The following is a 25,000-nucleotide window of genomic DNA, read 5'->3' on the forward strand; positions in this document are numbered from 1 at the left end:
CTGTTGGTCTGATGTTGTGCCCAAAGTACATGTCTTCCAATCTGAGGAAGACCCGGATGAGAAAGTATGTGAGTTTGTTGTTAAGCCACCCTAGTCCCAGCACCAGTGAAATATTTGCCACGCCCATATCTCCTCCACACTCTCCACAGAAACAGGGCTTTGCCCACAGTTGTACTATTTTTGCCAGGGTTAGAGGTTCCGAGCCCATTCTATTCATTCTACTAGTTGTTGTACGTGGCCAGTGTGCAGACTAAGGATGTTCTCTGATATTTGTGTTTTCTCTTCCTTCTCACAGACTGGTACACGACGGAGAGGAAGCAGGGAAACATTTAGGGACAAGAAGTCTATGAACCAGGTAGGAGACTTCTATCACACATTCTATCATCTCTGAACCAGGTAGGAGACTTCTATCACACATTCTATCATCTCTGAACCAGGTAGGCGAGAGACTTCTATCACACATTCTATCATCTCTGAACTAGGTAGGAGAGAGACTTCTATCACACATTCTATCATCTCTGAACCAGGTAGGAGACTTCTATCACACATTCTATCATCTCTGAACCAGGTAGGCGAGAGACTTCTATCACACATTCTATCATCTCTGAACCAGGTAGGCGAGAGACTTCTATCACACATTCTATCATCTCTGAACCAGGTAGGAGAGAGACTTCTATCACACATTCTATCATCTCTGAACCAGGTAGGAGAGAGACTTCTATCACACATTCTATCATCTCTGAACCAGGTAGGAGAGAGACTTCTATCACACATTCTATCATCTCTGAACTAGGTAGGAGAGAGACTTCTATCACACATTCTATCATCTCTGAACTAGGTAGGAGAGAGACTTCTATCGCACATTCTATCATCTCTGAACCAGGTAGGTGGCTTCTATCACACATTCTATCATCTCTGAACCAGGTAGGAGAGAGACTTCTATCACACATTCTATCACATAAAGCCAATTTGATTTCATAATCTCCTCCCTCTTCCTCCTCACCCTCATCCCTCTTCCTACTCTCTCTTCCTCCTCCCTCCTCACTCTTCCTCTTCCTCTTCCTCTCCCCCTCCTCCCTCCTCCCCCTCCTCTCTCCCCTACTCCTCCTCCTCCTCTCCCCCTCCTCTTCCTCCTCCTCTCTCCCTTCTTCCTCCTCCTCCCTTCCAACCTACTCCTCCTCCTCCTCTCCCCCTCCTCTCCCCCTCCTCCCCCTCCTCTCTCCCCTACTCCTCCCCTCCCCCTACTCCTCCTCCCCCTCTCCCCTCCCCCTACTCCTCCTCCCCCTCCTCTCTCCCCTACTCCTCCTCCTCCTCTCCCCCTCCTCCCTCCTCCTCCTCCTCTCCCCCTCCTCCCACTCCTCTCTCCCCTACTCCTCCCCTCCCCCTACTCCTCTCTCCCCTACTCCTCCTCCTCCTCTCCCCCTCCTCCCTCCTCCCCCTCCTCTCTCCGCTACTCCTCCCCTCCCCCTACTCCTCCTCCCCCTCCTCTCTCCCCTACTCCTCCTCCTCCCCTCCCCCTACTCCTCCTCCCCCTCCTCTTCACAGGAGGACAGTGCAGATCTCAGGTGTCAGCTGCAGTTCTCTAAGGAAGAATCCACCCTCATGCGTAAGAAGATGGCCAAGCTGGGGAAGGAGAAGGACAAGCTAGAGCAGGAGATCCAGCAGTATAAGTCAGTCTACGGGGACGTGGACAGCCCTCTACCCCTTGCAGAGCTTGCAGGTGGTGGGCCCCACAGCACCAGGGAGGCTGAGCTACGGCTCCGACTCAAACTGGTGGAGGAAGAGGCAAATATTCTGGGGAGGAAGATTGTAGAGCTGGAGGTGAGTGGCCCGAGTCTTTTAACCCTGGGTGTGTCTGAAAATGGAACCCTATCCCATTCTAATCCATGTAGTGCACTACTATAGACCAGAGCCCTATCCACTAGTATAGACCAGAGCCCTATCCACTACTATAGACCAGAGCCCTATCCACTACTATAGACCAGAGCCCTATCCACTACTATAGACCAGAGCCCTATCCCATTATAATCCATGTAGTGCACTACTATAGACCAGAGCCCTATCCACTACTATAGACCAGAGCCCTATCCACTACTATAGACCAGAGCCCTATCCACTAGTATTGACCAGAGCCCTATCCACTAGTATAGACCAGAGCCCTATCCACTACTACAGACCAGAGCCCTATCCACTAGTATAGACCAGAGCCCTATCCACTACTATAGACCAGAGCCCTACCCACTACTATAGACCAGAGCCCTATCCACTAGTATAGACCAGAGCCCTATCCACTAGTATAGACCAGAGCCCTATCCACTACTATAGACCAGAGCCCTATCCACTAGTATAGACAAGAGCCCTATCCACTACTATAGACCAGAACCCTATCCACTACTATAGACCAGAGCCCTATCCACTAGTATAGACCAGAGCCCTATCCACTACTATAGACCAGGGCCCTATCCACTACTATAGACCAGAGCCCTATCCACTACTATAGACCAGAGCCCTATCCACTAGTATAGACCAGAGCCCTATCCACTACTATAGACCAGAGCCCTATCCACTACTATAGACCAGGGCCCTATCCACTACTATAGACCAGAGCCCTATCCACTACTATAGACCAGAGCCCTATCCACTATTATAGACCAGAGCCCTACCCACTACTATAGAACAGAGCCCTATCCACTACTATAGACCAGAGCCCTATCCACTACTATAGACCAGAACCCTATCCACTACTATAGACCAGAGCCCTATCCACTAGTATAGACCAGAGCCCTATCCACTACTATAGACCAGAGCCCTATCCACTACTACAGACCAGAGCCCTATCCACTAGTATAGACCAGAGCCCTATCCACTACTATAGAACAGAGCCCTATCCACTACAATAGACCAGAGCCCTATCCACTACTATAGGTCAAAGTAGTGCACTATGTAAGGAATGGGGTGCTATTGTCTTTTGTTTCCTCTTCCTGCAGTACTTTGATTTCTTCCTGTAAATGAAGATCGCTTCCTAATCATTATGTTCATTATTATCAGGTGGAGAACCGAGGCCTGCGGGCTGAGAACGAGGACATCCGCTGCCAGTACGAGAGGGACTGTTTCGGCCGGGAGCCCTTCAGCAGCATGCCCTCCTCCCCGTATGGCGGAGACGCTCTGGAGTCAGCCGGGGAGCTGCGGCGCCACCTACAGTTTGTAGAGGAAGAAGCAGAACTTCTCCGCCGGTCCATCTCGGAGATCGAGGACCACAACAAACAGCTGACCTCCGAACTGAACCGCTTCAAGTTCGGCCCGAGAGATGAGGAAGGCGAGGTCGGAGTGATGATGATGATGAAGTCCGGTAATGGGAGTAACGGAAGCGGTGTGGTGATGATGGAGGAGCTGAAGGCAGCCAGGATGCAGATAAACGAGCTCAGTGGAAAGGTGAGGCAGCAAATAATATTTATAGAGCTGTTATCTTCCGAATAAACTCTTAAAGACCTAGTAATATTTTACATCAATAGCAGTCAATATTAATCGTCATCTTAATTCAGTCTCATCTGAAAGTTGTAAATTCTTAGTTATCTGCACGAACCCTGGCTAACAAGTTGAATCAGCAATACAAAATTGGGTTTAATTATTTATTTACTAAATACCTAACTAGTCACACAGAATTACACATACACATATTTAAATCATAACTTGATTACAAATTATGTCATAAAGGAAAACGTCCCTAGTGGGTGGAACAGATATGACAGCTGGTTTCACAAAAGAAAAGTGGCTGGGTTGAGTGAAAGAGCGGGAAGACTAAGGGACAAAGGGAGAAGATGTGCTATCGTAAATACAGTATCTTATGCATTCTATATTACCGCCCATTTGGAAAGGAAAATGCAATAATTATTTACTCTGAACTGCGCTTCAGTAGGTTGGTGGTAGATGGAAGGCCGTGTTGCCCAACCGAGTCCTTTGTCCTTTGAAGAATGTCTCTGCTGGTAAATTGAATACGTTGTAGTAACGTCGTTGTGTGGTAGACCGGATACTCTGTCTGTTCTTTCCTAACCCTTGTTTGCAGCGGCTGTTGCTAATTCAACGGCTAGGAGGTATCACTTCTGTAGTGAATAAGAGTTCAAAGTTCATACCATTCGCAACCAAAGCTCACGCTGATGTTGGCTTCGTTCTGTAGTTATTATCTGAACCATTCTGACATCGGACCGTCGTCCTCACATCCTCGGAACAGGAGGTTATATTGTCGTCAAGGGTTTATATAGGAAGGGAGAGGAGGGCGTGTTTGAAAGGTTTTATAGCCCATGTCCCTTCACAGGGGCGGGCCACTGATTGAGCAGAGCCCTATTTTATGAAAACCCAAATCTCACATTTTAAAAGCTAAATCACATTTCATCCCATCACAAATAATTTAATATTCAAACATTTAAATTGAACAACAATTCCATGTGAATCCGATAACTCTGATGTGTAGACTTTCCACTGTAGAGTTTATGTCATCTTGTCTCTGAAGCTATCATAATGTTGACATGTCTCTGAAGCTTTCATAATGTTGACTTGTCTCTGAAGCTATCATAATGTTGACTTGTCTCTGAAGCTATCATAATGTTGACTTGTCTCTGAAGCTATCATAATGTTGACTTGTCTCTGAAGCTATCATAATATTGACTTGTCTCTGAAGCTATCATAATGTTGACTTGTCTCTGAAGCTTTCATAATGTTGTCTTGTCTCTGAAGCTATCATAATGTTGACTTGTCTCTGAAGCTATCATAATGTTCACTTGTCTCTGAAGCTATCATAATGTTGACTTGTCTCTATAGCTAACATAATGTTGACTTGTCTCTGAAGCTATCATAATGTTGACTTGTCTCTAAAGCTATCATAATGTTGACTTGTCTCTGAAGCTATCATAATGTTGACTTGTCTCTATAGCTAACATAATGTTGACTTGTCTCTAAAGCTAACATAATGTTGACTTGTCTCTGAAGCTAACATAATGTTGACTTGTCTCTAAAGCTAACATAATGTTGACTTGTCTCTGAAGCTTACATAATGTTGATTTCTCTCTAAAGCTATCATAATGTTGACTTGTCTCTGAAGCTATCATAATGGTGACTTGTCTCTGAAGCTTTCATAATGTTGACTTGTCTCTAAAGCTAACATAATGGTGTCTCGTGTCCTCATCCTCCAGGTGATGAAGCTTCAGTATGAGAACAGAGTCCTGATGTCCAACGTTCAGCGCTGTGACCTGGCCCAACACCTGGGCCTTCGCACCGGCTCCCCACGGGACAGCGATGCAGACAGCGACACCGGCCGCCGAGACTCCGCAGAGGAGGAAGAGACTGGGAGGCTCCTCCTTCTACACCCCAAGAGGGAGGGGCCTGTCGGTGGCGAGAGCGACTCGGAGGACCTCTTTGAGAAGACCACCACAACCTCGGGGTTTGGAAGTCACAAGCCCTCGGACGAGCTCAGCGGGCTCAGCGCCACCGAACTATCTAATCGTAGGCGAGAAGACCGCGAGACGTTCACGAATGTCAAACGAGAAGCAGAGCGCCTTGGGAAGACCGTAGATCGTCTCATTAGCGACACGGAAAGTCTGATCTATGACGGAAAGATTTTAATAACAGGAGGGGACAGTTTGAGTCTGGCTCTGGAGGGCATTCAAGAAGACACCACCCGCCTACCCGATCCCAAACCAGACTCACAGGTCCTGGACACTATCAACACCCGTATGAAGGCCTTCCGCACAGAGCTCCATATCTTCATGGAGAAGGTGGATCACCTGGGAGAGGGCCTGAGGGAGAGGGGAAGTGACCGGGATCGGGGAGACGACCTGTCACCCTTGCCCAACCTCACTGAGTCCAGTAGCTTCCTGTCTGGGGTCACCTCCATGTCACGAGACTCGCCCATCGGCACCCTGGGACGCGACCTGGTCACAGATTTCCAGGTTAGGAATGGGATAAAACTCCTCCGAATTTTGACCTGTATCTGTCTCTATCCAGAAGTGCGGCCAAAATGGCACCCTATTCACTACGTAGTGATCTACCTTTGACTAGAGACTTCAGGGTTACTTTACTTCACAATGATTATTATATATATTTTTTTTAATTCAACCTTTATTTAACTAGGCAACTAGATTAAGAATAAATTCTTATTTACAATGACGGGCCTAACACCGGCCAAACCCGGACTACGCTGGGCCAATTGTGCACCGCCCTATGGGACTCCCAATCAAGGCCTGGATGTGATGCAGCCTGGAATCGAACCAGGGTCTGTAGTGACGCCTCTAGCACTGAGATGCAGTGTCTTAGACCGCTGAACCAGGGACTGTAGTGACGCCTCTAACACTGAGATGCAGTGTCTTAGACCGCTGAACCAGGGTCTGTAGTGACGCCTCTAGCACTGAGATGCAGTGCCTTAGACCGCTGCACCACTCGGGAGCCTGAAACATCTGCCCCGCATCTAGTGCACCTTTCACTATCTAGTGCACCTTTCACTATCTAGTGCACCTTTCACTATCTAGTGCACCTTTCACCATCTAGTGCACCTTTCACCATCTAGTGCACCTTTCACCATCTAGTGCACCTTTCACCATCTAGTGCACCTTTCACTATCTAGTGCACCTTTCACCATCTAGTGCACCTTTGACCATCTAGTGAACCTTTCACCATCTAGTGCACCTTTCACTATCTAGTGCACCTTTTACCATCTAGTGCACCTTTCACTATCTAGTGCACCTTTCACCATCTAGTGCACCTTTCACCATCTAGTGCACCTTTCACCAGAGCCTTCAGGATTGACTTTACTTGGTTTCATCCCTTGGCTTCTATAAGGAGAATGGCCCATTGACGAATGCTGCATCACATCCAGGCCTTGATTGTGAGTCCCATAGAGCGGCATACAATTGGCCCAGCGTCATCCGGGTTTGGCCCAGGGTAGGCCGTGATTGGGAGTCTCATAGAGCGGCATACAATTGGCCCAGCGTCGTCCGGATTTGGCCCGGGGTAGGCCGTTATTACAAACAAGAATTTGTTCTTAACTGACTTGCCTAGTTAAATAAAGGTAAAACTCGGTTCGGGTTGGTAGCACTAGTTAAAAGCCCTATGGGCCCTGGTCCAAAGTAGTGCTCTACATAGGGAATAGGGAGCCCTATGGGCCCTGGTCAAAGTAGTGTCCTACATAGGAAATAGGGTGCCATTTGGGTTGCATTACTGTCTGTACTGTATGTTACGTTGTCTGTCTCCTTGCTACATCTGGACATCAACCCCCTGGCTGCATCAATCAGTTAGTATGTCTTATCAATCAGTTAGTATGTCTTATCAATCAGTTAGTATGTCTTAAAACAGAGTAAAACCGATATTGCTATTATTTCATGACATTCTGATTTATACATTGACATTCTGAAACAAAACAACAAGGACGTTCTGATTTATACATTAAGACATTATGAAACAAAACAACGAGGATGTTCTGATTTATACATTAAGACATTATGAAACAAAACAACGAGGACGTTCTGATTTATACATTAAGACATTATGAAACAAAACAACAAGGACGTTCTGATTTATACATTAAGACATTATGAAACAAAACAACGTTCTGATTTATACATTATGACACCAGGAAACAAATAGAAATGTTGAAGTAATGAATCTGTCAGACAGAGAACAATGTGACTTTAAACAGCAGTGAGGAATAGGCACCCTACTCAGTGTATAGGGCACTACTTTGGACCAGAGCCCTATAGAACCCTGTTCACTAATAGGGCACTACTTTGGACCAGAGCCGTGTGGGTGAATTGGATGCCATTTCAGACGCAGTGCAGATTCACGGACGGGAGCGGTGTAAAACCCCAAGGGGAGTCTGTGTAAATGGTACAGTCCATTACTACTGGATGTAAACAGTATAAAACCCCAAGGGGAGTCTGTGTAAATGGTACAGTCCATTACTACTGGATTTAAACAGTATAAAACCCCAAGGGGAGTCTGTGTAAATGGTACAGTCCATTACTACTGGATTTAAACAGTATAAAACCCCAAGGGGAGTCTGTGTAAATGGTACAGTCCATTACTACTGGATTTAAACAGTGTAAAACCTTAAGGGGAGTTTATGTAAATGGTACAGTCCATTACTACTGGATTTAAACAGTATAAAACCCCAAGGGGAGTCTGTGTAAATGGTACAGTCCATTACTACTGGATGTAAACAGTATAAAACCCCAAGGGGAGTCTGTGTAAATGGTAGAGTCCATTACTACTGGATTTAAACAGTATAAAACCCCAAGGGGAGTCTGTGTAAATGGTACAGTCCATTACTACTGGATTTAAACAGTATAAAACCCCAAGGGGAGTCTGTGTAAATGGTACAGTCCATTACTACTGGATTTAAACAGTATAAAACCCCAAGGGGAGTCTGTGTAAATGGTACAGTCCATTACTACTGGATGTAAACAGTGTAAAACCCCAAGGGGAGTCTGTGTAAATGGTACAGTCCATTACTACTGGATGTAAACAGTATAAAACCCCAAGGGGAGTCTGTGTAAATGGTACAGTCCATTACTACTGGATGTAAACAGTATAAAACCCCAAGGGGAGTCTGTGTAAATGGTACAGTCCATTGCTACTGGATGTAAACAGTATAAAACCCCAAGGGGAGTCTGTGTAAATGGTACAGTCCATTACTACTGGATTTAAACAGTATAAAACCCCAAGGGGAGTCTGTGTAAATGGTACAGTCCATTGCTACTGGATGTAAACAGTATAAAACTCACTCAAGTGAGCAGTCATTAGTAGAGCCATTCCCAGCCTCTAAATGTGATGCTAATGCAGCGTAGCGTGTCAAATACACAAAACCATTCATTATAGCTAGCGCGGGCTTGCGTCTGAAATGGCACCCTATTTCCCCGTGTAAATGCACTAGATTTGACCAGAGCCAATCAGACACCGGTCAAAAGAAGTGCACTATATAGGGAATAGGGTGTCCTTTGAGACACAGACCCATGTCTGGACAGCTTTATCAGAAGACTACCCACTCATAACACAAGTCCTGTTTATTTTAAGCTTTCTTTCACATTGGTCCCAGGTTCAAACACACTATGTGAGACAAAAACAAAACAAAACGGCCCACTACACCCCTACATGTCCCGTCTACAGTCCACAGAGCCCCCCTGTTTGAATGCACAACACTAGATCAGTAAAGACCAGCAGGAACCAAGCAGAGATGGTGACACCTTGGCTGCGTTTAAAACACAGGTAGCCCAATTCAGATTTTTTTTTATTCACACTAATTGGTCTTTTGACCAATCAGACAAGATCTGGTGTGAAAAGATCTAATGTGATTGGTGAGAAGACCAATTAGTGTGATAAAAAAAGATCAGAATTTGTCTGACTGTATAAACATGGTACTTTAGGCCATTGTTACCCATCCATTGATCCGGGTTCCTAGCCCAGTACTAATAATCATGGGCTAGGTGATTAGCTGTTTAGTTGAATCAGGTGTGTTAGTGCTGGGCTTGAACACACTTGGTGTCCTCAGAGACGGACTGAGAAACACAGGACAACCAAACGAACAGCAGAGGGGCTACAGCAGCGCCTGTCCCACCTTGAGCCACCCGGCTCAGCCACACACCACCCCCTTTCTCCAGTCCCCATTCACCATCCCTCACACCCTCGCTTTCAGAGCTGTGTCCGCATACGCACCCTGCCCCCGAAATGGCAACCTGCCGACTTGATCCATCGCCCACATGCAGATGTCTGCTTCAACTCGGTGGGAGGGGCAGCTTCTTCCATATGGCTTTTTTCTCACACAATTGATCAAGCAATCAAATCAACAAATCAATGAATCAATCAAATTCAGAATTAGGAGTTGCCTGTGGAAGAACCTTGCCGGTATCTTCGCCTTCCGTCCGCTGCGTTGCCCTCCACCACTGGTACGGCTGTTTGAGACAGCATGTTAATAAACAGTTTGCTCTTTTATTACAAAAAAAATCTTAATTCTCTTTTGAAATTGGATAGGGATAATACCTGTAGAATCCTCATTATGGTTAGGATGGGTGGAGCATACTGTTACTGAACTAACAGCTACTACAAACAAACATTCTCACAAGCATGAAGGGCATGGTTTGCCTTCTACTCAAAGAAAACAAGATAAAGTTAAAGTCATGTAGAATGATAAAGTCTAATGAAGAGTCACGTTTAACAGTGTAAAACAGTTAAAAGTGTAACGTGAAAAATAACGGCATTGCACGTGTGTAGAGTTGTTTTTGCTACTGCATGGCTGGTTGTATGCTAGCTAAGCTCTCTGTAGTCTGCTGTGGTGTCTATGGCTGGTTTTATGCTAGCTAAGCTATCTGTAGTCTGCTCTGGTATCTATGGCTGGTTGTATGCTAGCTAAGCTATCTGTAGTCTGCTCTGGTGTCTATCTATGGCTGGTGTGCTAGCTAAGCTCTCTGTAGTCTGCTCTGGTGTCTGTCTATGGCCGGTGTGCTAGCTAAGCTATCTGTAGTCTGCTCTGGTGTCTATGTCTGGTGTGCTAGCTAAGCTCTCTAGTCTGCTGTGGTGTCTATCTATGGCTGGTGTGCTAGCTAAGCTATCTGTAGTCTGCTCTGGTGTCTATGTCTGGTGTGCTAGCTAAGCTATCTGTAGTCTGCTGTGCTGTCTATCTATGGCTGGTGTGCTAGCTAAGCTATCTGTAGTCTGCTGTGGTGTCTATGGCTGGTGTGTTAGCTAAGCTATCTGTAGTCTGCTCTGATGTCTATCTATGGCTGGTGTGTTAGCTAAGCTATCTGCTGTCTGCTGTGGTGTCTATGGCTGGTGTGCTAGCTAAGCTATCTGCAGTCTGCTGTTGTGTCTGGCTGGTGTGCTAGCTAAGCTATCTGTAGTCTGCTGTGGTGTCTATGGTTGGTGTGCTAGCTAAGCTATCTGTAGTCTGCTGTGGTGTCTATCTATGGTTGGTGTGCTACCTAGGCTATCTGCAGTCTGCTTTGTCTATCTATGGCTGGTGTGCTAGCTAAGCTATCTGTAGTCTGCTGTGGTGTCTATGGCTGGTGTGCTAGCTAAGCTATCTGTAGTCTGCTTTGTCTATCTATGGTTGGTGTGCTAGCTAAGCTATCTGTAGTCTGCTGTGGTGTCTATCTATGGCTGGTGTGCTAGCTAAGCTATCTGCAGTATGCTGTGGTATCTATCTATGGTTGGAATGCTAGCTAAGCTATCTGCAGTATTCTGTGGTATCTATCTATATTTGGAATGCTAGCTAAGCTATCTGCAGTATGCTGTGGTATCTATCTATGGCTGGTGTGCTAGCTAAGCTATCTGCAGTATGCTGTGGTATCTATCTATGGTTGGAATGCTAGCTAAGCTATCTGCAGTCTGCTGTGGTATCTATCTATGGTTGGAATGCTAGCTAAGCTATCTGCAGTATGCTGTGGTATCTATCTATGGTTGGAATGCTAGCTAAGCTATCTGCAGTCTGCTGTGGTATCAGCTGTGTTTGGAGTCGTGTATCCCTCATTGCATGCGCTTCATAAACAGTGTTTTTGCATTCCTTCCCCCCCCCCGATCCCTCTCTTTTTTCTCCTCCTCTTTGTGTTCCCTCCGCCCTTCAGATGTTTCAACCCATCATGTTGTTCATCCTCGTTCTAGTCCTCTTCTCGTCTCTCTCGTACGCCGTGGTCTTTAAGTTGGTCTTTCTCTTTGTGCTTTTCTTCATTCTCTAGCCTGTTCCGTCAGTCTGTTCTCTTTTAGTTTTCAGTACGTATTTTTGCATCTTCTTTACCCATTTTTTTATTTTTTATTTTTTTATTCCTTCCTCTGTTTGTTCGTGGTCATTCATCTCTGTTTGTTCACCCACCAATCCACTTCATGCATTTCTACTCCCTCCACCCCCTGACCCCTGACCCCCACCCCTCAGTCACGGTCCGGTGTGAGGGATGAGCTGGAGTGGCGTCTAGGACAGGAGCGAGCCGTGGAGACCCAGAGCCAGGAGGGTCTTCCTCAGGGCCCGGCCCAGAACAGGGGAGCCATCCTGGGACACACTAGATACCACAGACCCCTCCTGGCTTCTTTAAGACTGGAGGTCAGTGCCTCTTCCATCTCTCTACCTCCCTGTCTTTTACCACCTACTGTAGGACTGATCATACCATGCTACTCTAGGACTGATCATACCATGCTACTGTAGGACTGATCATACCATGCTACTGTAGGAACAGACAGACAGTCAAATCAAATTAAATTATATTAGTCACATGCGCCGAATACAACAGGATTAGACCTTACAATGAAATGCTTACTTACAAGCCCTTAACCAACAATGCAGTTTTAAGAAAAATACCTACAAAAATAAGAAAATAAAGTAACAAATAATTAAAGAACAGCAGTAAAATAACAATAGCGAGGCTATATACAGGGGGTACTGGTACAGAGTCAATGTGGAGGCTATATACAGGGGGTACCGGTACAGAGTCAGTGTGGAGGCTATATACAGGGGGTACCGGTACAGAGTCAATGTGGAGACTATATACAGGGGGTACCGGTACAGAGTCAATGTGGAGGCTATATACAGGGGGTACCGGTAGAGAGTCAATGTGGAGGCTATATACAGGGTGTTACGGTACAGAGTCAATGTGGAGGCTATATACAGGGGGTACCGGTACAGAGTCAATGTGGAGGCTATATACAGGGGGTACCGGTACAGAGTCAATGTGGAGGCTATATACAGGGGGTACCGGTACAGAGTCAATGTGGAGGCTATATACAGGGGGTACCGGTACAAATCAAAGTTCAAAGTTCAGGAGTGTTATGGCTTGGGGTTAAAAACTGTTGAGAAGCCTTTTTGTCCTAGACTTGGTGCTCCGGTACCGCTTGCCGTGCGATAGCAGAGAGAACAGTCTATGACTTGGGTGGCTGGAGTCTTTGACAATTATTTGGGGTTTTCTTTTACACCGCCTGGTGTAGAGGTCCTGGATGGCAGGAAGCTTGGCCCCAGTGATGTACTGGGCTTGTACGCACTACCCTCTGTAGTGCCTTGCGGTCGGAGACCAAGCAGTTGCCATACCAAGCAGTGATGGAACCAGGATGCTCTCGATGGTGTAGCTGTAGATCCTTTTGAGGATCTGAGGACAGGAAATCTTTTCAGTCTCCTATGGGGGAATAGGTTTTGTTGTGCCCTCTTCACGACGGTCTTGGTGTGCTTGGACCATGTTAGTTTGTTGGTGATGTGGATACCAAGGAACTGAAGCTCTCAACCTGCTCCACTACAGCCCCGTCGATGAGAACGGGGGAGTTTTCGGTCCTCCTTTTCCTGTAGTCCACAATCATCTCCTTAGTCTTGATCACGTTCAGAGGTTGTTGTCCAGGCACCATACGGCCAGGTCTCTGACCTCCTCCCTATATGCTGTCTCATCGTTGTTGGTGATCAGGCCTACCACTGTTGTGTCATCGGCAAACTTAATGATGGTGTTAGAGTTGTGCCTGGCCATGCAGTCATGAGTGAACACAGAGTACAGAGGGGATTGAGAACGCACCCCTGAGGGGCCCCTGTGTTAACGATCAGCGTGGCAGATGTGTTGTTACCTACCCTTTCCACCTGGGGCGGCCCATGAGGAAGTCCAGGATCCAGTTGCAGAGGGAGGTGTTTAGTCCCAGGGTCCTTAGCTTAGTGATGAGCTTTGAGGGCACTATGGTGTTGAATGCTGAGCTGTAGTCAATGAATAGCATTCTCACATAGGTGTTCCTTGTGTCCAGGTGTGAAAGGGAAGTGTGGAGTGCAATAAAGATTGCATGATCAGTGGATCTGTTGGGGCTGTATTGACATTGGAGTGGGTCTAGAGTTTCTGGGATAATGGTGATTTGAGCCATGACCAGCCTTTCAAAGCACCTCATGGCTACAGATGTGAGTTCTATGGGTCGGTAGTCATTTAGGAAGGTTACCTTAGTGTTCCTGGCTACAGGGACTATGGTGGTCTGCTTGAAACATGTTGGTATTATAGACTCAGACAGGGAGAGGTTGGAAATGTCAGTGAAGACACTTGCCAGTTGGTCAGTGCATGCTCGCAGTACACGTCCTGGTAATCTGTCTTGCCCTGCAGCCTTGTGAATGTTGACCTGTCTAAAGGTCTTACTCACATCGGCTGCGGAGAGCATGATCACACAGTCATCCGGAACAGCTGGTGCTCTCATGCATGTTTCAGTGTTACTTGCCTCAAAGCGAGCATAGAAGTAATTTAGCTCATCTAGTAGGCTCCTGTCACTGGGCAGCTCTCGGCTGTGCTTCCCTTTGTAGTCTAATAGTTTGCAAGCCCTGCCACATCCGACGAGCATCAGAGCTGGTGTAGTACGATTCAATCTTAGCCCTGAATTGACACTTTGCCTGTTTGATGGTTCATCAGAGGGCATAGCGGGATTTCTTATAATCCTCCGGGTTAGAGTCCAGCTCCTTGAAAGCGGTAGCTCTACTATTTAGCTCAGTGCGGATGTTGCCTGTAGTCCATGGCTTCTGGTTGGAGTATGTACGTACAGTCACTGTTGGGAAGACGTCGTCAATGCACTTATTGATGAAGCCAGTGACTGATGTGGTGTACTCCTCAATGCCATCGGAAGTGTCCTGGAACATAATCCAGTCTGTGCTAGCAAAACAGTTCTGTAGCTTAGCATCTGCTTCATCTGACCACTGATCACTGCTGCTTCCTGCTTTAATTTTTGCTTGTATGCAGGACTCAGGTGGATAGAATTATGCTCAGATTGCTCATGTTGTGGTTCCACTCGGTGAAACATAAAATAATACAGTTTATAATGTCCTGTTGATAGGATATACGTGCATTTAGCTCGTCCAATTTATTTTCCAGCGTTGGCCAGTAGTACGGATGAAAAGGGCAGATTAGCCACAAAGTCAGGCACCCCGATCTCTTTCTCCTGTGAATGACGGGGATGAGGGCCTATTTGGATGTCTGGAGTAAATCCCTCTCGTCCGACTCATTAAAGAAATTTTTTTCGTCCAGTTCAAGGTGAGTAATCGCTGCTCTGATTTCCAGAAGCTCTGTTCAAAATAGCACGGTTGGTTAAGAGCCCATGAAACGGCAGCCATCCTCTCCGGCTCCATAGATCACACCTTGCTACTGTAGGACTGACCAAGGACAGACCAGAGTATGTGAGTGGAGCTGGAGTGGAGCATGCCCAATTTGACTGACCAAGGACAGACCAGAGTATGTGAGTGGAGCTGGAGTGGAGCATGCCCAATTTGACTGACCAAGGACAGACCAGAGTATGTGAGTGGAGCTGGAGTGGAGCATGCCCAATTTGACTGACCAAGGACAGACCAGAGTATGTGAGTGGAGCTGGAGTGGAGCCCAATTTGACTGGAGTGCGGAGCGAGTTTCCCAAAGGCGAATTTCCCAAAGGCTGGAGCATCGGCCTTCTCGCCCTCTCCAATTTCGCTCCAGTAGGGCTCACTTCACGAGCCCAGGGCATGCCCGGCCCAGCATGCAGTTGTAGTCTACTTGTGTGCTGCTAATAGCCCCTTGCTTTAGCTACTGTCATGGAAATTCGCTAAATATTTTCATAAAGAAATGTATTAAACACTAAATCAAGGTGACATAAGAAGAGGACCAAGAGCGAGAGAGGAGGTGCAGTGATGTAGTGTAAAGAATCTGAAAGCATAACGGTGTACTAGGTGCACATGCTAACAGAAAGGAAACAAGGTGGGTACGCTAGTTAAGTGTGTCATTGAAGAAAAGTACATATAAACAAAAAAAAATCTGATCTCTTAAAAGTTTCATTCATTTTCATTCTATTATCTTCTACAATCCTACAATAGGATGTCAGTTGTTTTATCTCAAATCCTTTAGGCCTACCTACCTACAAAAAAAAAAAAAACTCAGCATCCCTGCCTAGCCTGGCAAGAGTGTGCCCGAAGGGTGTTTAGCATCCCCAATGGCTCTGCAAACGTGGAGAGGGCATGAAGCCACAGACTCTGGCCAAACTTGTGTTTCTAAAAATGTATTTAAAGGCACTGTAGACTGTAAAAAAAATAAACGTGACACGTGACCCCCTCCCTGACGTGTGGCTTTGGCCGCAGGACGCCGACCAAAATCAAATCAAAAATCAAATCAAATGTATTTATATAGCCCTTCGTACATCAGCTGATATCTCAAAGTGCTGTACAGAAACCCAGCCTAAAACCCCAAACAGCAAGCAATGCAGGTGGCTAGGAAAAACTCCCTAGAAAGGCCGAAACCTAGAGAGGAACCAGGCTATGAGGGGTGGCCAGTCCTCTTCTGGCTGTGCCGGGTGGAGATTATAACAGAACATGGCCAAGATGTTCAAATGTTCATAAATGACCAGCATGGTCAAATAATAATAATCACAGGCAGAACAGTTGAAACTGGAGCAGCAGCACGGCCAGGTGGACTGGGGACAGCAAGGAGTCATCATGCCAAGTAGTCCTGAGGCATGGTCCTCGGGCTCAGGTCCTCCGAGAGAGAGAAAGAAAGAGAGAATTAGAGAGAGCATACTTAAATTCACACAGGACACCGGATAAGACAGGAGAAGTACTCCAGATATAACAAACGGACCCTAGTCCCCCGACACATAAACTACTGCAGCATAAATACTGGAGGCTGAGACAGGAGGGGTCAGGAGACACTGTGGCCTCATCCAATGATACTCCCGGACAGGGCCAAACAGGAAGGATATAACCCCACCCACTTTTGCCAAAGCACAGCCCCCACACCACTAGACGGATATCTTCAACCACCAACTTACCATCCTGAGACAAGGCCGAGTATAGCCCACAAAGATCTCCCCCACGGCACAACCCAAGTGGGGGTGCCAACCCAAAATGACGATCCCGGGGATCAGGAGCGGACCGGTAAATTCTGAGGCGCGGTAAACCTGTCAGTCCGGCTGAGACGCGGGAGTATGGCAACCTAGAGCGCCGGAGAGAGAGCAAATGTGACGGTACCCCCTCCCCGGCTTGTTCGGCTCCAGCCGCAGGACACCAACCAAAGGAATGACCCCGGGGAACATGAGCGGACCGGTCACCCCTGCTGATGCGCGGGAACCTGTCGCCGGCTGGGGCAGGGGAGCTTGACGAGCCGATGGAAGCAGGGGAGCCTGGCGATCCGGCTGAGGAATGAGAGCCTGACGAGCCAGTGGAAGCAGGGGAGCCTGGCAATCTGTCTGAAGCATGAGAGCCTGACAAACCGGCGGAGGCAGAAGAGCCTGGCGATCTGTCTGAGGCATGAGAGCCTGTAGCGGCTCCCGGACCCGACGTCATTCTCACAGATTTTTTTTTTTTTAACACTCCCTGATGCTTCCCTTAGGTGAGGCATTATTCTGTAATGATGTGAGCTGAGTCAGGAAGCAAGTTCAGGGAGTGAGTGTTTTAATAAATAAACACAACTAAATACAAAATATGAAACACAAACAACACAATAACACCTCGGAAGGAACCAAAGGGAGGGACATATATAGGGAAGGAACCAAAGGGAGAGACATATATAGGGAAGGAACCAAAGGGAGATACATATATAGGGAAGGAACCAAAGGGAGAGACATATATAGGGAAGGAACCAAAGGGAGGGACATATATAGGGAAGGAACCAAAGGGAGGGACATATATAGGGATGGAACCAAAGGGAGGGACATATATAGGGATGGAACCAAAGGGAGGGACATATATAGGGATGGAACCAAAGGGAGTGACATATATAGGGAAGGAACCAAAGGGAGGGACATATATAGGGAAGGAACCAAAGGGAGAGACATATATAGGGAAGGAACCAAAGGGAGAGACATATATAGGGAAGGAACCAAAGGGAGTGACATATATAGTGTAGGAACCAAAGGAAATGACATACTGTATATAGGGAAGGAACCAAAGGAAGGGACATATATAGTGTAGGAACCAAAGGGAGGGACATATATAGGGAAGGAACCAAAGTGAGAGACATATATAGGGAAGGAACCAAAAGGAGTGACATATATAGGGAAGGAACCATAGGAAGTGACATATAGGGAAGAAACCAAAGGGAGTGACATATATAGAGAAGGAACCAAAGGGAGTGACATATATAGGGAAGGAATCAAAGGGAGAGACATACAGTGCCTTGCGAAAGTATTCGGCCCCCTTGAACTTTGCGACCTTTTGCCACATTTCAGGCTTCAAACAAAGATATAAAACTGTATTTTTTTGTGAAGAATCAACAACAAGTGGGACACAGTCATGAAGTGGAACAACATTTATTGGATATTTCAAACTTTTTTAACAAATCAAAAACTGAAAAATTGGGCGTGCAAAATTATTCAGCCCCTTTACTTTCAGTGCAGCAAACTCTCTCCAGAAGTTCAGTGAGGATCTCTGAATGATCCAATGTTGACCTAAATGACTAATGATGATAAATACAATCCACCTGTGTGTAATCAAGTCTCCGTATAAATGCACCTGCACTGTGATAGTCTCAGAGGTCCGTTAAAAGCGCAGAGAGCATCATGAAGAACAAGGAACACACCAGGCAGGGCCGAGATACTGTTGTGAAGAAGTTTAAAGCCAGATTTGGATACAAAAATATTTCCCAAGCTTTAAACATCCCAAGGAGCACTGTGCAAGCGATAATATTGAAATGGAAGGAGTATCAGACCACTGCAAATCTACCAAGACCTGGCCGTCCCTCTAAACTTTCAGCTCATACAAGGAGAAGACTGATCAGAGATGCAGCCAAGAGGCCCATGATCACTCTGGATGAACTGCAGAGATCTACAGCTGAGGTGGGAGACTCTGTCCATAGGACAACAATCAGTCGTATATTGCACAAATCTGGCCTTTATGGAAGAGTGGCAAGAAGAAAGCCATTTCTTAAAGATATCCATAAAAAGTGTTGTTTAAAGTTTGCCACAAGCCACCTGGGAGACACACCAAACATGTGGAAGAAGGTGCTCTGGTCAGATGAAACCAAAATTGAACTTTTTGGCAACAATGCAAAACGTTATGTTTGCCGTAAAAGCAACACAGCTGAACACACCATCCCCACTGTCAAACATGGTGGTGGCAGCATCATGGTTTGGGCCTGCTTTTCTTCAGCAGGGACAGGGAAGATGGTTAAAATTGATGGGAAGATGGATGGAGCCAAATACAGGACCATTCTGGAAGAAAACCTGATTGAGTCTGCAAAAGACCTGAGACTGGGACGGAGATTTGTCTTCCAACAAGACAATGATCCAAAACATAAAGCAAAATCTACAATGGAATGGTTCAAAAATAAACATATCCAGGTGTTAGAATGGCCAAGTCAAAGTCCAGACCTGAATCCAATCGAGAATCTGTGGAAAGAACTGAAAACTGCTGTTCACAAATGCTCTCCATCCAACCTCACTGAGCTCGAGCTGTTTTGCAAGGAGGAATGGGAAAAAATGTCAGTCTCTCGATGTGCAAAACTGATAGAGACATACCCCAAGCGACTTACAGCTGTAATCGCAGCAAAAGGTGGCGCAACAAAGTATTAACTTAAGGGGGCTGAATAATTTTGCACGCCCAATTTTTCAGTTTTTGATTTGTTAAAAAAGTTTGAAATATCCAATAAATGTCGTTCCACTTCATGATTGTGTCCCACTTGTTGTTGATTCTTCACAAAAAAATACAGTTTTATATCTTTATGTTTGAAGCATGAAATGTGGCAAAAGGTCGCAAAGTTCAAGGGGGCCGAATACTTTCGCAAGGCACTGTATATAGGGAAGGAACCACAGGGAGAGACATATATAGGGAAGGAACCAAAGGGAGTGACATATATAGAGAAGGAACCAAAGGGAGAGACATATATAGGCAAGGAACCAAAGGGAGGGACATATATAGGGAAGGAACCAAAGGGAGAGACATGTATAGGGAAGGAGTGACATATATAGGGAAGGAACCAAAGGGAGAGACATATATAGGGAAGGAGTGACATATATAGGGAAGGTAATCAGGGAAGTGATGGAGTCCCGGGGAGTCTGATGATGCGAAGGTAACGGTGTAACGTTGGTGACAGGTGTGCGCCCTAACGAGCACCCTGGAGACCTAGAGGCCGGAGACATAATACAACAAAATTATGTTTAAATGCTGAGCGCTTTTTGTCCCTACCAGCCTATTGTGTCGCAATGGCAATGATTTACACTGTATTTCTTTGTAGGCTATAGCCTTGAAATAAAATAGCCTAAATAATTATTTTTAGGCTCCCTGTCTGTCTCCTGACCTATTTAGAGTGTTCATCAAATCAACATGTTTTGTTATCAGATGTTATTGCGGGTGTAGTGAAATGCTTGTGTTCCTACCTCCAAAAGTGCTGTAATATCTAACAATTCACAACAATGCACACAAATCTAAAATAATTAAATTAAGAAATATATCAATATTAGGACGATCAATGTCGGAGTGGCATTTACTAAAATAGAATACAGTCTATACATATGAGATGAGTAAATCAGTATGTAAACATTATTAAGGCAACTAGTGTTCCATTATTAAAGTGACCAGTGATTCCACATCTATGTACATAGGGCAGTAGCCTCTAATGTGCTAGTGATGGCTATTTAACAGTTTGATGGCCTTGAGATAGAAGCTGTTTTTTAGTCTCTCGGCCCCAGCTTTGATGCACCTGTACTGACCTCGCCTTCTGGATGATAGCGGAGTGAACAGGCTGTGGCTCAGGTGGTTGATATCCTTTATGATATTTGTGACTTTGGATGCTGTAGGTGTCCTGGTGGGCAGGTAGTTTGCCCCCGGTAATGCATTGGGCCCACTGGAGAGCCATGTGGTTGTGAGTTGCCGTACCAGGCGCTGATGCAGCCTAGCAGGATGCTCTCAATTGGGCATGTGTAAAAGTTTGTGAGGATTGTAGGTGCCAAGACCAATTTCTACAGCCTCCTGAGGTTGAAGAGGCGTTGTAGCGCCTTCTTCACCACACTGTCTGTGTGGGTGGACCATTTCATATAGTGATGTGTACACCGAGGAACTTGAAGCTTTCGATCTTCTCCTCTGCGGTCCCGTCAATGTGGATAGGGGCATGCTCCCTCTGCTGTCTCCTGAAGTCCACAATCAGCTCTTTCATTTTATTGATGTTGAGGGAGAGGTTATTTTCCTGGCACCACTCTGCCTAATCTCTGTAGGCTGTCTCGTCATTGTTGGTAATCAGGCCTACTACTGTTGTGTCGTCTGAAAACTCCATGATTGAGTTGGAGGAAGGTGTGGCCACGCAGTCATGGGTGAACAGAGAGTACAGGAGGGGGCTGAGCACACACCCTTGTGGGGCCCCTGTGTTGAGGATCAGCGTAGTGGCTGTGTTCCCTACCTTCACCACCTGGGGTTGGTCCGTCAGGAAGTCCAGGACCCAGTTGCACAGGGTGGGGTTCAGACCCAGGGCCCCGATCTTAATGATGAGTTTGGAGGGTACTATGTTGAAGGCTAAGTTATAGTCAAAGAACAGCATTCTTACATAGGTATTCCTCTTCTCCAGATGGGATAGGGCAGTGTGATGCTGATTTCATCACCTATGGATCTATTGGGGCGATATGCAAATTGAAGTGGGTCTAGGGTGTCAGGTAAGGTGGAGGTGATAAGATTCTTAACTAACCTCTCAAAGCACTTCATGATGACAGAAGTGAGTGCAGGGCGATAGTCATTTAGTTCAGTTACCTTTGTTTTCTTGGGTAAAGGAACAATGGTGTCCATCTTGAAGCAAATGGGGACAGCAGACTGCGGTAGGGAGAGATTGAATATGTCCGTAATCACTCCAGTCATCTGGTCTGTGCACTGCTCCGAGGACGCGTCTAGGGATGCCTTCTGGGCTGGCAGCCTTGTGAGGGTTAGCACGCTTAAATGTTTAACTCACGTCGGCCTTGGAGAACGAGAGCCCTTCAGTCCTTGGTAGCGGTCCACGTTGGTGGCACTGTGTTATCTTCAAAGCGGGCGAAGAAGATGTTTAGCTTGTCAGGGAGCAAGACGTCAGTGTCCTCGACGTGGCTGGTTTGCCTTTGTAATCCGTGGTTGTCTGGAGTCTTTGCCACTTACGTCTCGTGTTGAATTACGACTTCACTTTGTCTCTGTACTGACATTTTGCCTGTTTGATTGCCTTATGGAGGGCATAACTGCACTGTTTATATTCAAGCATATTCCCAGTCACCTTGCAGTGGTTAAATGTGGTGGTTCGCACTTTCAGTTGTGCTCAAATGCTGCCAACTATCCACGTTTGGGTAGGTTTTTATAGTCAGTGGGAACAACATCCACTATACACTTCCTGAGGAACTCACTCACTGTGACAGTGTATACGTCAATTTATTTAAATTTATTTCACCTTTTATTTAACCAGGTAGGCTAGTTGAGAACAAGTTCTCATTTGCAACTGCGACCTGGCCAAGATAAAGCAAAGCAGTGTGACACAGACAACAACACAGAGTTACACATGGAGTAAACAATAAAGAAGCCAATAACACAATAAACAAATCAATGACACGGTAGAAAAAAGAAAGTCTATATACAGTGTGTGCAAAAGGCAAGAGGAGGTCGGCAATAAATAGGCCACAGGAGCGAATAGTTACAATTTAGCAGATTAACACTGGAGTGACAAATGATCAGATGGCCATGTGCAGGTAGAGATACAGGTGTGCAAAAGAGCAGAAAAGTAAATCAAATAAAAACAGTATGGGGATGAGGTAGGTTAATTTGGTGGGCTATTTACAGATGGACTATGTACAGCTGCAGCGATCGGTTAGCTGCTCAGATAGCAGATGTTTAAAGGGGACAGTATATGCGGAGAAATACATGATTCCGTAAAACAGAGTATGTTACAGTCCCTGATGTATCTCTGAAAGTAGATCCTCGCCCTGAGCTTGTCTACTTTGTTATCCAGGACTCATACCATTCACCACCTCTAGACATTCTGTTGTCTTCATACCATTCACCACCAATAGACATTCTGTTGTCTTCATACCATTCACCACCTCTACACATTCTGTTGTCTTCGTACCATTCACCACCTCTAGACATTCTGTTGTCTTCATACCATTCACCACCTCTAGACATTCTGTTGTCTTCGTACCATTCACCACCTCTACACATTCTGTTGTCTTCGTACCATTCACCACCTCTACACATTCTGTTGTCTTCGTACCATTCACCACCTCTAGACATTCTGTTGTCTTCATACCATTCACCACCTCTAGACATTCTGTTGTCTGTTGTCTTCATACCATTCACCACCTCTACACATTCTGTTGTCTTCGTACCATTCACCACCTCTAGACATTCTGTTGTCTTCATACCATTCACCACCTCTAGACATTCTGTTGTCTGTTGTCTTCATACCATTCACCACCTCTACACATTCTGTTGTCTGTTGTCTTCATACCATTCACCACCTCTACACATTCTGTGGACTTCTTATTCCCTTCTAAACAGAACTGGTTAGTTTATATTTATATTTTGTATTTATCAAACCTTTTTTTAACTTGGCAAGTCAGTTTAGAACACATTCATATTTTACAATGACGGGCCTACACCGGCTAAACCCGGGACAACGCTGGGCCAATTGTGCGCCGCCCTATGGGGACTCCCAATCACGGCCGGTTGTGACACAGCCTGGAATCGAACCAGGATGTCTTTAGTGACAATTCAAGCACTGAGAAGCAGCGCCACTCAGGAGCCCATGAATTGACAGGGACCTAAAATATTTTAGCCAATTCTCTTGCTGTAATGCATTTGACTATGACTGTGCTGTATTGGGGGGGGGGGTGTATTGAATGTTAGAACACAGTGTATTGAATGTTGTTGGACATGCGGGGGGGACCAAGGTGATGCCCTCTAAATTCTGTGACACAGTGACCATTCTATTTTTCGCATTACATATTGTGCTTTCATCTGCACACGCAAGAGTATATTATCTCTTACTCAGCATAGTGTCATGTAGCTACAGTACATCAGATAGGTGCTTTAGCTTCCAATAACACACACACACACGGTACCATGGTGTACTGTTTAACAGATAGATGCTCCAACGCCACAGACACATGACTGCTGTTACTCGACTCGGCATCAGATGTTGACGTATTCTCTGTTTGATAAACACGCTTTAGCTCAGCCACAGAGAGCAGAAAAGGTCATCGAGGACCTGATGGCTTATACTGTCCTAGAGAAATTGGACACTATTATGTAACGATAAACACTCTGACCAGGGACGTGGTTTCTAAATATATTGTTACAGTTGGGAGGTGGGATTTCAGTTTCCCCTCTAACATAATCTGTGAGGTGGAGAGAGTGAATGAATGAGAGGATGAATGAAAAAACAGCTTTGGTATAGTAGGATTACTGCTCTGTGTGATTTACATTTGAGGAGAAAGAGAGGAGGGCAGGGGGGAGAGAGAGAGAGAGGAGGGCAGGGGGAGAGAGAGAGAGAGAGAGGAGGGCAGGGGGGAGAGAGAGAGGAGGGCAGGGGGGAGAGAGAGAGAGAGGAGGGCAGGGGGGAGAGAGAGAGAGAGAGGAGGGCAGGGGGGAGAGAGAGAGAGAGAGAGAGGAGGGCAGGGGGGAGAGAGAGAGAGAGGAGGGCAGGGGGGGGAGAGAGAGAGAGGAGGGCAGGGGGGGGAGAGAGAGAGAGGAGGGCAGGGGGGAGAGAGAGAGAGGAGGGCAGGGGGGAGAGAGAGAGAGGAGGGAAGGGGGGAGAGAGAGAGAGGAGGGAAGGGGGGAGAGAGAGAGAGGAGGGCAGGGGGGAGAGAGAGAGAGAGGAGGGCAGGGGGGAGAGAGAGAGAGAGGAGGGCAGGGGGGAGAGAGAGAGAGAGGAGGGCAGGGGGGAGAGAGAGAGAGGAGGGCAGGGGGGAGAGAGAGAGGAGGGCATGGGGGTATGAGAGAGAGAGGAGGGCAGGGGGGAGAGAGAGAGGGGAGGGCAGGGGGAGAGAGAGAGGAGGGCAGGGGGGAGAGAGAGGAGGGAAGGGGAGAGAGAGAGGAGGGAAGGGGAGAGAGAGAGGAGGGCAGGGGGAGAGAGAGAGGAGG

General features: G+C 46.4%; 1 protein-coding gene across 1 annotated transcript in view; it reads left to right on the forward strand.

Moving 5' to 3' along the window:
• LOC139375782 (microtubule cross-linking factor 1-like) overlaps positions 1 to 25,000 on the forward strand; it is a 124,448-nt gene that overhangs the window by 54,581 nt on the left and 44,867 nt on the right. The window contains exons 4-8 of the mRNA XM_071117625.1: positions 296 to 355; positions 1,546 to 1,821; positions 3,049 to 3,432; positions 5,187 to 5,942; positions 11,906 to 12,070. Of these exons, the coding sequence (XP_070973726.1) occupies positions 296 to 355; positions 1,546 to 1,821; positions 3,049 to 3,432; positions 5,187 to 5,942; positions 11,906 to 12,070 (1,641 nt within the window). The remainder of the gene's footprint in view (positions 1 to 295; positions 356 to 1,545; positions 1,822 to 3,048; positions 3,433 to 5,186; positions 5,943 to 11,905; positions 12,071 to 25,000) is intronic.

The sequence above is a fragment of the Oncorhynchus clarkii genome, chromosome 20 (assembly GCF_045791955.1).
Source record: "Oncorhynchus clarkii lewisi isolate Uvic-CL-2024 chromosome 20, UVic_Ocla_1.0, whole genome shotgun sequence".
Taxonomy (NCBI): domain Eukaryota; kingdom Metazoa; phylum Chordata; class Actinopteri; order Salmoniformes; family Salmonidae; genus Oncorhynchus; species Oncorhynchus clarkii.